Below are 17212 nucleotides of genomic sequence, written 5' to 3'. Positions count from 1 at the left end.
AAATGTGACCAAACCAGTCGAGTCACGTTGATGAGCAACAACGAGATTTAAATAACCCATTAAGGTCAAATGTGATTTAAGTCGGGTACAGTATGTCTCTGGGTTGGACTCCCCCAACCGGCATGTACCCCAAGTTATCCCACACATATCAAGGAAGCCTTGAGGAATGCCAATGTGCAGTGGCTGTGAAAGAGGATTGCAAAACTACTCATATGGGACATACTTTTGAGGTATGTTTCAATCAAAAGATGTGGAGTGGCTACCTTATGAAGCGCTGTGCCCAGTAATCCCTCAAAAGCTTTGATATTCAGGTAAGGTCCATCATAGGAATGTTCACCTTCAGCTCTTCTACTAAGCCAGTAAAGTGTGATCAACACCTGTAGCGTCCAAACAAACAGAGCACATAGTTGAGGTTTCACAGTCACAAATAAACAATAAATGAACTCATAAACTAGATAACTAACAGACCGACATGCTTTTGTTTGTGGTGTTTTTGAAAAATTGACCTCATGAAATGACACCAATAACAAAACATCATTTTGAAGATGATCTCAATGGCTTTCTCAGCAAGTTATGAAGCACAACTTACATTTTTGAGTCTCCGGTCGGTCTCTTCGTCACTGTGAGAAAAACAGAGAAAAGAAAGGTCAGTGCATGAATACATGAACGTGCGTATGTGTGTGTTTAGACAATAAAATTGTGGCGTGCTATGCTACTCATTGAAAGAGCTAGAAAGGGAGAGCAGAGGCCGGATTACACCACCTCCGCCCCCTTTCACACAACAAAAAACTCACTGGCAAACACATAAAGACACATATAAACAATATTAACCTACTAGGACCATGTGTGGACATCACATTTTATTTTATCCCATTTCCATTAAGCCCTCTGCCGAAATCTCACCCTACAACTACGTCATCGGTTTCTACTATGCAGAGGCAAACTGCTACATCAATGAATTTTAAGCTTTAATACATGCATAGCAGTCGTTGTTGAACAAATGGTTGCTTTTCCCTCTAAGAAAAAGGGTTGAATATCATCCGCATCACCTAACAAAGCTGACTGTGCCAATCTCCTGAATGAAAACAACTACTTTCTGTACGCACATTGTGTACAGACGCAAATGTCTGTGTGTTGCCTCTATTCAAAGAGGCCCATAAACAGTGATAATGGCCCACACAGTACCCGGTGCCGAGATTACAGTGGACGTACCCACACGCTGCGGATATGCAACATTGGAGTTACACGCCCTCCTTTCGCGTGTGACCTGACTGGCACACCTGCTGTGGTGTGGGCGGCGCCTCAAACCGGTTGAGTCGGTTAATTAAGCTACAATAATGATATGCATGAGTTTGGTGTTTGAGTTGAGCACCATGCTTGTTAGCGTTACACACATTCTTGGCATGGAATCAAGGATTTACTGGACAATTTCAAGTGGCAAGCTAGACTGCAGAATTTGCTGTTGATTGGAAAATTACCAGAAATTACAATCTACAATGAAAAAAATGTTTTAAATATTTGACTGGCAAATATTGAAAACATTTTTTTTTAGTGGAATGTTTACCAGAAAGTGTTCTTGAGACCGAGTGGTTAGTATGGGTTCGATCCCTGCTTGGATTTTGCATGCTCTCCCCGGGCTTGTGTAGGTTTTCTCTGGGTACTCCAGTTTCCTCCCACATCCCCAAAACATGGTTGAATCCTATAAATTGCCCCTAGCTATGAGTGTTTTCCTCTATGGTTGTCCATCTACTTGTGCCCTGTGATTGGCTTGCTCGCTGGGATAGGCTCCAGCACCCCCAGCAACCCATACAGTTTCGAAAAAACGCTTTCCATTAAAAATTAAATGATCAGACCCAATCTACCTTCATGTAATCAAAGTCCAAATTCAAAACTCTTCCAATTTCCAACACTTACAACCTAAAATGCTGCTTTAAGTACACACAAAATAACAATGGCACACTTTAAAGTGAGCAGGCGTCATTGAGTCGTGCATAAAATGAGGTTTGGCCTTTCCCCACCAGTACCGTCACTCTCTTTTACATTTATGATGTGTTGGCGATGGACAACATTGCTGCCAGTCCTCCAAGTGTCGCCATGTCGGAAAAACAAGAAGCTTCCACAGGCCAACACGCACACAAGCCTCTCTTGTCTACATTATTTGCATTCACATGAGAACAATACTGGGTGTACTGTACTGGCTTTCTGCCGTTTGGTGTCTAGCCAAAAATTGTAAAACTAACTAAGTTTAACAATAAATTGGCTCATGCATAACCTTCAGAGGTCAGTGTCACCATTGCTTGTCAATCATTTGCTTCCACACTGGCCAGACTTCGAACCCCTGATGGAGATTTCATTTCTTTCCGCCACAAGATTTAATGCAGAAGCGTCAAATCAAATATGTATTTTTACGGGACGTTAAGTCTGATAATATTAATTGACTGATGAATTGACAGCTTTTCTGATAGGTGATAAATATTTAGACATTACAATTTGCACAAATCCTCTTTTCAGCCTAGAAAATATATATATGAATAAATTAATATTTTTTATGTAAAAAAAAGGAAGGACATGAAACCAGAATCCTCTATTTTCCCACGCATGCAAACTCCACACCGGAAAACATTAGGGACTCAACCCTAGATCTCAGAACTGTGAGACGGACGTCCTCACCACTTTACCACCGCGCCACCCCAGACAGAATTTTTATATACTTTATATTTTGGAGAAAATTGGAAATTTATGCACACAATTTAATTTCGAGGACCACAAAAGGAGGCTAATTTTTAGATATTAGCTAAGAAGTAGTAAACTAAAGAAATCTACTACTAGCTTTTTTGTTTACTATAATAAACTACACGCAAACAACTTAAAACAATTACAAAAAGCACATCTACTGTAAATACTACCTTGTAAACGGCTTTAGTAGTAGTATTAATTTCGCATGAGCTATAATCTAGTAAAAAAAAGAAGCTCCCCTCAACGGAAGGATGTTCTCCAGGCAGGTTCCGTGGTGAAGTTAATAGTTTCCATGATTCATCTGGAAGACTTTAATTTCCCGGTTAGCGGATAGAAAATAAAAAATAAACAAGGAACAAGTTGGTGTTTAGTCAGTAGTGAATCACAGCTTGTTGTCTTAAATGTACAATATGGTCCTTTTTTTGGCATTAGACACACTGGCTAGTGCTTTATGACACTTCTGATACTGTACTGATAAGAGTTCTTTTATCAGAGGCCAGCTTGCATAAGCATAAAAAGCTATAGAATAACCACAAAGCTCAAAGGTCTGCACACATATGTGTGATAATACTTTTATGGCCAGGTTCATTTGCAAGTTAAAAGTTATTTGTGCAGTCCGCATCCCATTTTGGTGATGGACAGGGTTGAAATTCTCTAAATATTTTGGATGAGGGTTCAAAGTTTAAAGATGTTTTACTGCATTTTCTCCTGTATTTGAAGTTTATTTATTCAACTGTAGCTGTTATACATGCGACAAAATAATTATTTATCAATATTTAATCCCTCCCTATTCCAAATCATATTTTTAATGTGAATTCTGATAGTTGCTACTGAAAATAAGTGAATTAAAGGAACATGCTAGTACAAGCTTTTTAAATACTAAAAACCACAGAAGAGATTATGATTGATCTTAACTGTTACCGTTACTATGCTAACAAAAACAGGTGAAAACAGCCTCCTTTTTTTGTGCTTGGCAGAGGTATATTTACTAGTGGTAAACTAGCCAAGGAATACACAAAGAAGAGAAAAAAATATAAATATAATTTTCTATTTTAACAGAATCCAGGACCAAAGATCTATTCCAATAATAGTAAAATGGAGAACAACAACAATCTAAATAGGAATCTGTTAACATAAGTTTTTTTTAGACAGCCTTAAAAAAGTAAATAACAGGCTGTTGGAGAGAGCAAAAACATAACAAAAAAGTCGCACAATAGTAGTAGGACAAGCCAGACTATGAAAAAAATGTGACTTACAGTCCGTCAAATAAGTACAAAATTGATCGGTTGTACCGCAAAGAATCGTTTTTCCAAAAATTGTAAAGAATAAAGAAAAATCTTGCAAGATGGGACATAAAACTGGACAGAACCAAAAGCCTTTAGTTCAATGGCGGTGTCAAGCAAAATTGAGACAAGTCCCACCTGTCACAATCACTTCAAACAGATGAAAAGTTTGACCCGCCACGAAGACAGCTGCCCAAAGCATTTTTCCTCGTTGCCTTCAGTTCAAGTGAAATGAAGGCGCATGACATTATCTTCCCCACACTCTGTTTTATTAGTCATCTTATCTCATCTAATAAATTCCTATGATGGGAAACAGCATCCATGTGATTTTATACCCACACATTCAAGTCCAACTCTAAAATACCTCAATTACAAGCAATACATCAATGTATTTTCACACTTCTAACACAGTGTTTTTGCAGAATGCATTGAGGGGGGTGAGAGGATGCTATTTAAAGATCCTCTACAGAGTTACAGAACCATTCCAAGCAGTCCTTGCTTTTAAAACTAACCCAGCTCTAGCTAATAATAGAATGGGGTTCCACCTCCATTATTTCACATGCTGGAAAAGTAATGTCCAGTAGTCAATAATTGGACTTGTACAGTCAAACCATGACTTTTGAAACTCAAATTTTTGAACCTAATGACAATACTTAAGTGGCCGAAAAGATCTAAAAAGGTTTATAACACATTCCAAAGCTCCATAAAACAGGCATTTGACGCATGAATATGATATTGGACATAGGGCATCAATGTTGGCGAGCTGGGCGAGGCGAGATAAGCTGGCAGATTTGTTTGTTTTGCGTACGTACAGTTTATCTCCGGGCTTTCAACATCACTTTCCGCCCCAACTAGGCATGACTAATCTAACCCAAAGTCGATGGCGAGGCAGACAATAGCCAACGAAAGTTGACTGACAAAATAAGCAAGGCAAAAAGCTCCTGCATATTCTTAAGAACTAACTTTACTCCTAAAAAAAACATCTGGTCACAGCATGACCATAAAAAAAGGACCTTCAAATTTACAGGCTAAAAAAATAAAAAAATCACGATACATCAACAAAGCTGAATTTAAAAATTTGGTCACAGCGTGACCATAAAAAAAAAAAAGGACCTTCAAATTTATGGGCTTAAAAAGTCACGTCAGACCAACAAAGACGATATAAAAGGGGAATTTTGACATCTAATTTTGACCTCTAACCATATATAGTAAGTAGTTTTGTTGCAGTCATCATATCACTGCATTGTTCTTTTGTTCCTTTCAAGGTACCACAAATATTCCATAAAAAAGAAGCTGAATTAATAAAACTACTCTATCAATACTGTCATTTTATGCATATCAAAATGGGAACACCTGCCCTATACATCCCTTTCTCAAATGTGCCTCACCTAGTCATTCCCGTGGGCTCACCTGAATGCAAAATATGAACAGGTTGTACCACATGCCGCTCTGCTGGTCACATCACCGAAACTACAACGATGTTGAAATCCATTTCACTGTATACTAACTACCACATTGTACACAACAACCAATGCATGAGCCTGGAAACCAACCAGTACATCAAAAACTAGGGAGTGAGTCCAAAAAAAATAAATTAATGAATCATACTTCCACATGAAGATACATGTCAAACTTCAACGGCATTAGGCAAATGCCAAAGAATCTCAAATGAAACCAGCGTCAAATTGGGCATGCTTATAATGGTGTAAGAATAATTCACTTGCTGAATACTGCTGATGAGCTTCTAAAATTTCATCATAAATGAAGAAGAAATTGCTTAATGACATCACATTTTAATTAATTTAAAAAACTTAAATGATGCCCTGAGGGATAACCCAAAACAAGGTATTGCATTGTGATGATGGGTGGATCTTCATTTATTTAATGATAATTTAATAAAAAAGTAAAACTGATCTTGGAATATTAAAAACTGAATTATTCCTAAAAATGGTGGTCTCACTATGTTAGTAGTTTATATTGTATACAATATTTTAGCCAAAATGTGTTGTAATATAAAGAAAAATAGGATGATAACCCACTGCTACCGTGCAGTTTGATGGAAAATACACTGATATTTTATAATAAAGACTTATGTATTTATTTTTTTTTTTTAAAAATGAAAGATAAAAACATGCACTTTCTTCCTGAACTACACTAAAATTGTCCAAATTTTCCTTGGGCCAAATTCCAACTAATCACCAATTTACAAAGCCAAAAAAATGATCATGAGTTGCAGTAAAATATAACAACTACCTCCAGGGCTTATCCTCCATTAGTCAATAATACTTTTGCATAATCCTCCAAATATCTTTTAACAAATGCGCTTCTCATGTCTGAATTTGGACACCATTTTCCTCCTAAATACCCCCCAAAAAACTCCAAAGTTAATAATATCAACAACAAACAGTGAAAAAAGACATTTAGTAAAGTCCACCCTAACCATAAACCAACTGACGTGATCAAATTTGAGTGCTTTTAAGTCTATTACGTCAAGAGATAAAAAAGCCACTTGTGTGATGACTAACCCGCCCATGTGCTTCAAGTGTATGCTTAAAAAACATCTATCTCCATTCAAGGTCTGCTTGATACAGTACAAAAACAAAACAAAAAAAACCCACACAAACAAGTTTAGTCTCTTACTTGACTGTAACTCTTGAAGACAAATCCTGGAGATCTCCGGGGTGAAAGAGCTGTGCCTCCTTGAGTCCTAGCTTCAGGCAAGCCTTCAGGAAGACGTTGATATTGTCCTGGATGGATGAGAAGAAGAGAACACAAATGAGGGCTATCCACCACCATTACCACAACCACAGCAAAAAGTAAAAAAGTAATCACTCAAGAATTTTTTGGCAGTGCAGGCGACACAGCCTGCGACTCGTTGCTTCCAAAGTTCATATCACACAGGCAGGCAGGCAAGGGAGGAGCATGTGGCTGTGTGTGTGTGTGGTTGTGTATGTGGGTGTGTGTGTGTGTGTGTGTGTGTGTGCACAACAAACAAGCAGTCGGGTCGGAGTTTGACAGGAGTTGTCTGACTTCAATCGCGTCACCTGTAGGCAGGGCCCGGGTGGGGCTCGAAAGGAGGAAGTGCCGGATCACAGTTTTTTTTCGTTTGTCGTCCTCCCGTTCCTCAAACTTTAAAGGACAGGGGTGTCCAAACTAAGGCATGTGGGCCAACTGATGCTCCTCAGGTTTTGATTATGAGGATATCATTCAATATGGTTGGCCGAAGTAGCCCGCTTGGGGGGGTCATATGATATGGCGAGAGTTTTGATGGGTATTTTTTTTTTTGTTATTGCTTGACAGTCTTTGGGTTTTGCCGAAACGGTGAAATGTTAGAATGCAGAACAGCTGTGTTTTATGGAACTACCACAACAATGAAAAAGTCCGTTTTACATTTCCGCTGAAATGACTTCCAACTTCCATCTTTGATATGCCAATTCTGTATCCACGCCTTAAATAAACATACACAAATGTAAGCCAAGTGAAGTGTTACACAGTCAATTCCTAAACCAGTCATCGAGACAACAATTTAATTCAAAGTTTACCCAAGTTTAATTTCTTCTAGAGTAGAACATTACCTCAATAAGAAGGCATTCTTACGACAGAGATGGAAATCTGACCCTTTTCTAAATAAATATAATTTACAATAGCCCGCACAAGAGGCTTAAATTCAGCCTGGGTTTTGTCACATTTTTCCAGTTCAAAACTAGCCTCATATGACCTGCCATCCATTTGTAATGTGGACATCATTTTTCTCTGAAACTCCATCATGTAAAAAGACCATTCTTTCTTTTTAAACTCATTTGAAGCCTAATTATAGCTTTAATATCAAATAAAAAATACAAGAATGCATTCTTTGCAAGAGTTTAGGTCATGCCAGTCCAATACCATTGATATTTATTGTGAAGTGACAGTCACCGATCATTGTGCATTCAAAATGGGCAACATTTTAGCCATTTCCCACAGAGCTAAAAGGGTTCCACGCCAGGCCGTGAAATGACATCATTGTGGTCTGCTGTAATTGCTACGTTGCGACGTTCTATATTTAAAAAAGGCCCAAATAATGCTGACTTGCTCGTCCACCGTGGCTATCCGTGGACCAACTCCCCAACCATTCTGCCTTTGTAATAAATATACTAGCCAATCATAAATATGTCAGATAAAAGGAAGCTAATAAAATCATAATCACACATGGCAAAACTGATCTCCGCCCACTCCCTAAACATTCATGTTAAGCTAATTGAAGACTCTAATTCAGGGGTGTCAAAGGTGTGGCTTGCGGGCCATAAGGGTGCCGAAAAAACAGATGTTTGGGAGTTGTGTGATCAAATGGGTGCGTGCACTACTATTTTTTTAAGCATGCTTAAACCCGAGCATAGTTCACATGCACAGGCTAATTAAGGTGTGTTTTTTTTCCACCTCGCCTTTGTCAGCTCACCTTCAGAATGTTGCCTGACAGATTCGCTAGCATTACTGCGTCAACAATGCCGGAGTGCAAGTGCATCGCAGGTTTGATTCTCAGTTTGTCAAAGAAGGCGTAACACAAATTGGAGAAAAAATTGTTTCCCTTTTTTTGTACTTGCAACCTGAATTTTTGCACAAAATTAACTGTAAAAACTCAATCTCACTTCCAAGCAGCAACAAACCAGAAAAGGAAATGCATACCCAATATTTACAACACCCAAGTGTCTTTTCCTGTAATTACTTTGTCAATTAAGAACTAAAATCCTCCTCCCACTTAGCAGTAGATAAAAAATATTGGCACTGCCTACATAGTTGTGAATACTGTCATTATTATCACTTAGCTATGACCCCAATTGAATGACACATTACAGTCACGCCCGCAGCTTTGATGTAAAAGCATTTTTGGAATACCAAACTGCATAGCAACGTCAAAATATGTCTTAAATGTCTTTCTGATTGTCTCTAATTCTTTGCTCTTCAACTCTCCCTTTTGTGCTGTGCAGAATTTGCGTACATATTATTGAGTCCAATCTGTTCCAAAAGCATTGGCCACCTTGTGGTTGACTTTCTCTTTTCTGCAATGGTTGTTTTGGGCTTGAGAGAGACATGCTGCAATTAGCTTCGAGTCTGCATACTTTGCATCCTTTAAATATTCCCTCTGCGGGGAATCAAGTTGGGGTCAGACATCTGCCATTTAAACAAAGAAGGGTTTCGATAATAGTCGAATTTCGGTTAGATGTGCCCCCCAAAACAAGGCCACCCGATATTTCTGATAATCCTTTTATACATTTTTATACTCAAAGAAAACTATAACTATCAAAATTAGGCAATCAAATAATTGATGTCAAAGGTAATGACTCCGGGAAAGGACATAAGACTCAATATGTATCAGTAGTCGAGACTTGTTGATGTTATCATGTGACAAGGCGTATTAATAAATTGAAAAACATGATTAATATCTTCCATTACAACTCTCGATTCTCTAAGCAAGCATAACATTTGGAAAACTTAATAATTTATGATCTGTAATTTAATAATTCACAGTGATTAAAAATGCTCGGCTAGCAAAGAAAACTGAACAACCAATTTCCACAGTTCTAACGCAGCATCAGGACCACCGGAGGGTTTCGTTTTTCACTTGTGGATACTTTGGATGAGAAGATGGGGGAAATTGGGGATAAAATCTGGAATGAATTGCCTTCAATCCTGATCTGCTCCCAAATCTTACTCCATAACGCTACCATGTCCTAAACTATGGCTCGCCAATTCTCCTCCAGCAGCAACAACACTAGTGAAATATGCACTGCTGACATGGGAAGATTTCCATAAAGGCGACCAAAAGAATTTGACTGTGGAGCCAATGCTACTAAAATTTCTGCAAAACCAGAGATTGAGTTTACTTTTCCCTTTTTGGGGGAATTTATGTTGCCTCCAACAATGCTGACTCCATTTCAACTACATCAACACAAAGACGATGGCAGAACTTCTTGTATGACAAAGGGGGGTCAGTTTATTTTATTTAGGGACTATTGGGCTTAGTTATATTATTTTTGGAGGGAAAAGGCATAACATTTATTTTTTAATACTATCTATAAAAGATTTTTTGTGGTTTTAGTGAAAAAGGATTGATTTTATTCCACTTATGTTGTTTTTTAGGCTATAGTTTGCTGTAAAAAAACGAAATAAGCCTATTTAGCCTATTTTTTGCCTGGGAATTGTGAATTATACTTCATTGTAATTTATACATATTTTTTATCTTCATGGTGTATTCTGTGGCTGGCTAAAGTAGTAAAATACAGCATATATTTATTTCAAAAGAATATAAAATAATAATGACTGTCTCAACTGTCTTATTTATTTTTGGATCTTTTAATCTGCAGCCAAAAATTATTATTTAATTTCTTTTACGCTACAGGGTGTTGACATTGTGTATTTACAGTAAGTTCAAGTATTTGCACTTGCTCAGCAAATCACCCTCTGCTGGTCATTACAAGGAAAGCAGTTATAAAAAGACCAACTTTATGTACTTTTCTTGTCCATTGGAACAAGCAGGAAAAAAAATCCCCCACATTATTTATGCAGAAAATACCGCTTATGAGGTCTAATGGAAGTTATGTAAAGATTGGCGGGTAAAAAATGAGTGTTGTTCTCCCTGCAAGTGACTCATAGGATACTCAATGCTTGGAAAGACACTGTTTCTTTTCTCTGTGCGGTTAGTGGAAAAACGATAGCTGCTGTCCAGGCAGGAGTTTTCCCCTTCAGTTCATTTTACAAGTAAAACCGTTTCAAAAGGTTCACACTTTGCGACTTGTGGGAAAAGTTTCGGAAAACACTTGGCCACGTTATAATGTCTTTGGTATACTTCAAGGTGGTGTTGCAATTCTATTTCTTTAAAGAGTTATTTCTTTATGGATAAAAAAGGAGGAATTTCAGAAGGTGAACTAATATTTGGATTAAAGAAAATGGCAGTGCAAATTGTCCCTTGACAAAGGGAATATTTTGAAATAAAAATATGCGTATTAAGTTTATAAGGGTTACACGTTGTCCTCGAAACTTTACAACAGTGTCAGATTTGTATGAGGGAATAGTGGTAGGGTGCTTTTGAAGAATATGCAAGGAAAAGTTATGTATTGCCTCACCTGTTCTGCCTTGTGACCAAGTATCACAATACAAAATTCATCAGAAGTTCACTGTGTACTTCATAATATTAATCGTGATTGAAAACGTTAATCACTCGACAGCAGTAATTATAATATTATATACATATAAAAGATATATATAATATTTTTTTTACAGACTATGCTTAAGTATACGTGTGTGTGAGAGGGAATGGAGGGGGTTTAAGGGTAATCATAATTCCACTAAGCAGCTGCACACAATTACTCCCACAAGAGAGAGCTTTGTAACGAGTGGGCTTAAGGCACTTTTCAAGCCTCTATTCCACTTGGAACTTGGACGCAGACACTTCTGAAACGGCAGCTGAGTCACTCTTTAAAATCAGCTTATGTCTATACATTGACAGCTTGAGAAAGGTTCATTCTTAAGGACAGGCAGCACAAAATACTGGCCAAAACAACACGTTTTTTTAAACCTTGGCCTAATTTTAGACTCCCTAAAGCCTGAAGGTGGAAAAATATTCTCTCTGTGGTGTACTCTCAAGTCCTACTATTACCTTTTTTATTGAATTCCATAGGTTGGACTTCACTGAGCCAGAATTTACGTCCTTTTCTTAGTAAAATAAACGGAAAAGTTAGCACTGAAAATAGGCTTTAAATTCATAGACAAAACTCACCCTTTCTGTTTTATACGTATAAAATTTCATCTTTTATGAGCCTGAAAGGTGTTTTGTACTGATTTACTTTATATACTCATAAAACATCAACGTCATTAATAGAAATAGACTTATTAAGGGGGGAAAAAGTTGGGTAAACGCAAACTTCGAACAGTCGTGTGAATGAGTCTTCTGTTGGAGCTTTAGTGCTACCTCTAAAGGCGGAAATTGCTGGGGAGACTTTGTCCTTCTTTTCTGTCTCGCTGCCATATATAAAGAACAGAGCCATGTTCGAGATAATAAAACCTGACTTCTTTTTTTGCGGATAACTGGCTCACTTATTCAGTTGTGTTTTGAGAAGACAAAAAGGAGACTTACCAGACCGGCGATGGGTGTCGGCAACCTGTTGATTCTCCTGATGGTGCCAGGCTTGATCTTATTGATCAAACTGAAGAAGAGAGGAAAAACACACAAGTCATCTGTTAGTCTGGTGCAAATTATAGTGAATGAACAAAACGTTTCGGAAAGCCCTGCCGTGTTTACGATTGTGTTTAATAGTGGCCACCTGGTGATGGTTTCGTCAGTGGCACTACTGCAACAGCATGTAAACATGCTGGACCCTCCACATGGCATTAGGCGAACAAAGACTGAGGGAGCTGTCATTCATTAGTGTTATTACTTGTGTAATGTTTCTTGGCTATTTCGGTCAATCCCGTGAGGCTTTGCCTAAAATGACGTGTTGGATAATAATAAATCATTTATATACATACACAAGTATACATATATATGTATATATAGATGCATATTCACACATGTATGTATGTATGTGTATGCATGTATATATGTATGTGTGTATATGTATGTATATGTGTATACAAGTAAGAGGACTTTTGTGGGATTGAAAACAAAAAAAAAGTGCCTGATGTCTGAATTGCCTAAAAAACACATCCACGATATGATGATTTTAATCATAAAATTGTACTGTTGTGCATTAAAATGCTCAAATAACCTAAGTGTATCCAATCCAAAAAACACCTAATTTACAGTATATGTTTCAGGGTGACCTCATTTCTGACCCAAAGTCAGCTGGGATAGGCTCCAGCACCCCTTGCAACCCAAGTGAGGATAAAGTAGTTGAAAAAATTAGATGAGTTAAGATGAGTTATCTAAAATATGCATGAAGAGCTTTGTAAATATGCCAAACTAAATGAGTTATTTCCTATTTAAGGTGCAGACCTATATCACAAAAGAGCCGTAAATCGAAACCACACATCTTCCCATTGTGCATTAGCTCGAATTGATGGCATGCAAAGAACAAGAGGCGAGGCAAGGGAGGATCCTTCTGGGAACCATCAGCCACACCGACCAGCGAGCTAAGAAACGACAAACCCCAAAAAGCGCTGTACTTACTCACACAGTAGAACTCCATTCTCCAAAGCAGATCGGAAGTCTTTGCTCTTAAATGTTTTCTTGGTGGCTGCCTGGGAAAAAAATAAGGAGAGAAAACAGTTAGGAGCGTAAAAGCACAGGCCGAAAAAATAAAGGAGGTGCTGGTATGCGACCGTGAAGGGGGAGGTGGTGTCGAGAAGAAAGGTAGGATGTGGAGAACAGTAGGCGAGGAAGTCCGAGGTATTTCCTCTGGCGTTCCTACATGACGGCTTTGGGGCAGAGTGGAGCAGCTTCAGGTGCTCCTCAAGCGCCTGGGAACCATGATAGTTCAACTAGGGGGAATTTTTAGATGCTAATTATATTAATAAGTTTCTTGTAAAGGAGTATTCAAAAATAAATCTACATAATTAAAACTGATGGCGTCATGGAAAGTAAGAATTCCAGTAGAAGGCGTATGACTCATTGGAAAAAAGTAGTCGAGACTCGGAGAGTTTTCAGTGTGACGAGTTGGAAGATGAAATTGAAAGTGGGTCAGAGAAAGATGTAAGTCTTGATGAATTATGAATTGGGTGGTTTTTGGGTAAATCTGCAGGAAAATATACCTGTGTTAGATGATTAACATCTACTCTGACCTTTATCTGTCAATCAGAAACATATTTTTGTCTCACACTTGCCCACCCACGCCCAATCATTTCCGCATTGCCTAATGAAGAGAAGCAAAGGTTTAACCGAGCAGAAAGTGGAAGGCCAAAGTGGTCACTCAAGCACACGTATTTGTATTCTCCATAATTGTCATCATTGTGGATAGTTAGCATCTACTCTAGCTTGGCTCTCAGATGCGTGTGGGATTAAAATTGCATTAACACATTTCATTTCGCAGGGTGGCTTTGAAAGCAGCAATACTACACATTTGGAAATCCTCATAAAGCTTACACTCCCCTCAAGAATGTACCCAATGAGACTCGTGACACCCCCCCAACTTCATGCCAGTGACAAGTTAAGGATGAAGTTTAGTGGTTTATACAGTAAAACTTTGTCACAATAGTTATCAATAAAGCAACTTTTTTTTCTATGCAGACAAAATTATAAGGTTGCAAGTTCAATTTTTGTTTTTTACCTTTGTAGAGCCAGATCATCATTGATTAGATTAATTACTTTTATTATATATTTCTTCCCTAATATTTTTTTCCATGCAACAATGTGAATAAACTTGACAAGAGTATTGTCAATAGGAAAAATAAGCCAAATAATTGTCAAGAAAACATTGCGATTTCCTGAATGGAGGTTAAACATTGACAACATCATATTCACACACAGCTACATCATACTCCATTTTGTGCAACTGAACATTTCCTTGTATAAAATCAGTCATTACGGAGCAATAAATGCACCCAAACGACCCTCGCCTCTGTTGTTCCTCATTAAAACTCCTCGCCCAATGGCGCGGTTTTCAGTTTCCCGCATTTACCCACATCCCAAACGCCCCGCACCAAAAAGTCGTTAAAGCGATGCTCATTAAATGCACTCATTCCAAAGTCAATAACTAAAAAACGCCAAAATAATATTTTTCAATCCACTAGATGTCACTACCCGCACTACTCTAGTCTTATTATCCCGTCATTAGCGCAACTATCCAATACAGCTATCTGCTCCGACTCCACATAATTGCAAGAATTGAGTTTGTGAGCAAAGCAAAAGTTTATTCATGCGGGCAACGGAAGCCCACCCGCCTCAAACTACTGATTGCTACTAGAGACCTTTGTTCCAAGAGAGGACATAGTCATGGTTCATCGGGGTCAGACTACGGCATTATCGGGACAACAATGCCGTAATTCCGGGGCTTTGCCTACATGTTGATGCAACATGTAAATGAAGGGGGGAGCCTTCTTGTTTAGGGTCCTCATGAGCCAAATTGCTCTGAGCCAAAAACTGAATGCCACCATGCCGAGGCGACTAATGACCAGTGCGGAAGACAAACAATAATAAGGCAGTACAGGTCACGCAAGGCAATTCGTCGGGGGTTGCGAATTACGCACAAGCGAGGTCGGTTTATTTTGGTGGAACTCACGAAAGGAATGCCAAAAAAACATTCGCATTCACTTTTTTTGTTACCATTCACCACAGAGCATTTGTGCAGGTGAATGGAATGTTTTGTTGGGGGAATTTTTGACAGAAAGAGCCAGGAACAATACATGTTTTTAAATGTTATTCCTTGAGAGCCATACTAATAATTTTAAGGTCAAAATACATGAAAATGTGCAAGTCATTTCAACCCTTAAAGTATGTTTCAAGTGTTAATTATTCAGTAGGCATTGAACCCCAAAAAATGCTTTTAAGCACCCTTTTTTGGTTAAAAAACACAACCATTGATCATTAGAGTTTGGCATCCCACTGGAATGAGATTTCTTAAAGAATCGTGGCGTTTTGGGCCAACAATGGTACAGTGTGCGCCACGATGATGTCATACTGAAAGCATTCCACCCCCCACCCTACAAAATGGTAACAATATTTGTTTAGTTACGTACAAGCCGTGCACAAACGTCTCGCCACCTCGTTGATGGAATAATAGTCTGTGTGAGATTCAGCCACTAAACGCAAACTAAAAAATGAGTGATGTTCCTTCACGCCACGTCAGATATACAGCAAGGGTGCCCAAACTCAGGCCTGTGGGCCAACTTCGGCTGACTGCCCAGACAGAACATGCAAATACCACACAGGTAGACTGACCTGGACTTGAACGCAGAACCCCAGAGCTGTGAGGCAGACGTACTTACCACTGACTCCACCGGGCCAAAACTACTGATTAAAATTTCAATAACTTTACAACATCAACCAATAAAACTTTGGATCTCAAGTCATTTAAACAACAAGAATTCTAAGAGTAATCTCTGGAATTGTTCAAAAATTACAAATATGGAGAGCAAAATGACGCAAAAAAAACTGATTGTTTGATTCCACTCACAATTCAATGAAAGGGAATATTAAAATCAAGTTTGCATAGATTTGAGCAAAACATTAAAACTTGGATTTATATGACTCCAATTCTGGCGATGGCTCGAGTACTTTTTGAAAGAAAAAGTGTTAAATCCTGACTTGTTTAAGACGACCTCTCCGATCACGATGTTATTAAGTTTGACAACCAAACAAGAGAAAATGTTTGCATACTCACTTCGATCCACCTCTGAGCTTCCAGGTACGCGTCCTGGCAGCTGACAGCCGACTGTTCTCGCCACTCCATCCCACCAGAAGGTTCTTTCCTTAGTTCTTTTACTCGAACCAGTTTGGGGAAATCAAACCATGATCGCACTCCCTTTTCTCCTCCTCGATGATCGAAACTCGATGACTAAAAGCAAGCAGGTTACAACAATCGTTGATCTCACTGCAGACAAAATCAAACAAAACAAAAAGCTCAACGCGTTCCACTGCTGCGCGTGAAAGTGGAGGAACAGTCACATTCTTTTGCATCACATCACATGATCACAAGGGTCGAACCCGAGACACACCTGTCTGTTCCGCTCATATTATTACCTTTTAATTGCTCTCCCACGCTGCAGTCACTTGATAGTCGCGTGGCGATTCCTCAGATTTCCTTCAAGTGTGTGGGTAGAGGAAGTCTTCCTACCCTGATCGTCTTCAAAATCGTTCCCCCAAACAAAAATCGAGTCCTACTAAAGAAAACCTTTTTCTTTTAAAAGAAAAAGGAAACGCGTCTACTCTTTAGTGACGCCCAGTGGACACTGACGTGTATTACACGTGTAGGCAATTTACCAGTTAGATTGGGGGAGAAATTTCAGAAAAAAATGACTTTGTATGTAGATTATTGTCTGTAACAAGGGAATTTAATTTTTACTAGCCCGTAGTAAGTTATGAAAATATAATAGAATCTAACCTGGATGAAATTATGATTGAATATGGCCTGCACAAGAATCTTAAATTCAATGTACATTGCACTTCAGTTTTAAAAATAGATAGAAGTAGTCATCTAAATAGTGCCTTTGTATTAGCTTGAAATAAATGTAGACCACAGTTTAGAATATTTTTCAGTATTTTAAATCAAAGTATATATTTTGGA

The 17212-nt window shown here is 38.4% G+C and overlaps 1 protein-coding gene across 6 annotated transcripts in view; it reads right to left on the bottom strand.

Moving 5' to 3' along the window:
* Positions 1-16810, bottom strand: part of lmo7a (LIM domain 7a) — a 33107-nt gene extending 16297 nt beyond the window's left edge. For 5 of the 6 annotated variants that reach the window (XM_077727773.1, XM_077727768.1, XM_077727771.1 and 2 more), the window contains exons 1-7: positions 16669-16810; positions 16310-16519; positions 13162-13232; positions 12130-12199; positions 6660-6766; positions 590-620; positions 264-377 (exon numbers count right to left, since the gene is read on the bottom strand). In XM_077727773.1, the coding sequence (XP_077583899.1) occupies positions 264-377; positions 590-620; positions 6660-6766; positions 12130-12199; positions 13162-13232; positions 16310-16378 (462 nt within the window). In that variant the 5' untranslated portion in view covers positions 16379-16519; positions 16669-16810. The remainder of the gene's footprint in view (positions 1-263; positions 378-589; positions 621-6659; positions 6767-12129; positions 12200-13161; positions 13233-16309; positions 16520-16668) is intronic. The other variant, XM_077727769.1, reaches the window with a different exon arrangement.
* Positions 16811-17212: the final 402 nt, after the last annotated feature.

The sequence above is a fragment of the Stigmatopora nigra genome, chromosome 11 (genome assembly GCF_051989575.1).
Source record: "Stigmatopora nigra isolate UIUO_SnigA chromosome 11, RoL_Snig_1.1, whole genome shotgun sequence".
Taxonomy (NCBI): domain Eukaryota; kingdom Metazoa; phylum Chordata; class Actinopteri; order Syngnathiformes; family Syngnathidae; genus Stigmatopora; species Stigmatopora nigra.
This window is presented reverse-complemented; position numbering and strand designations above follow the sequence as displayed.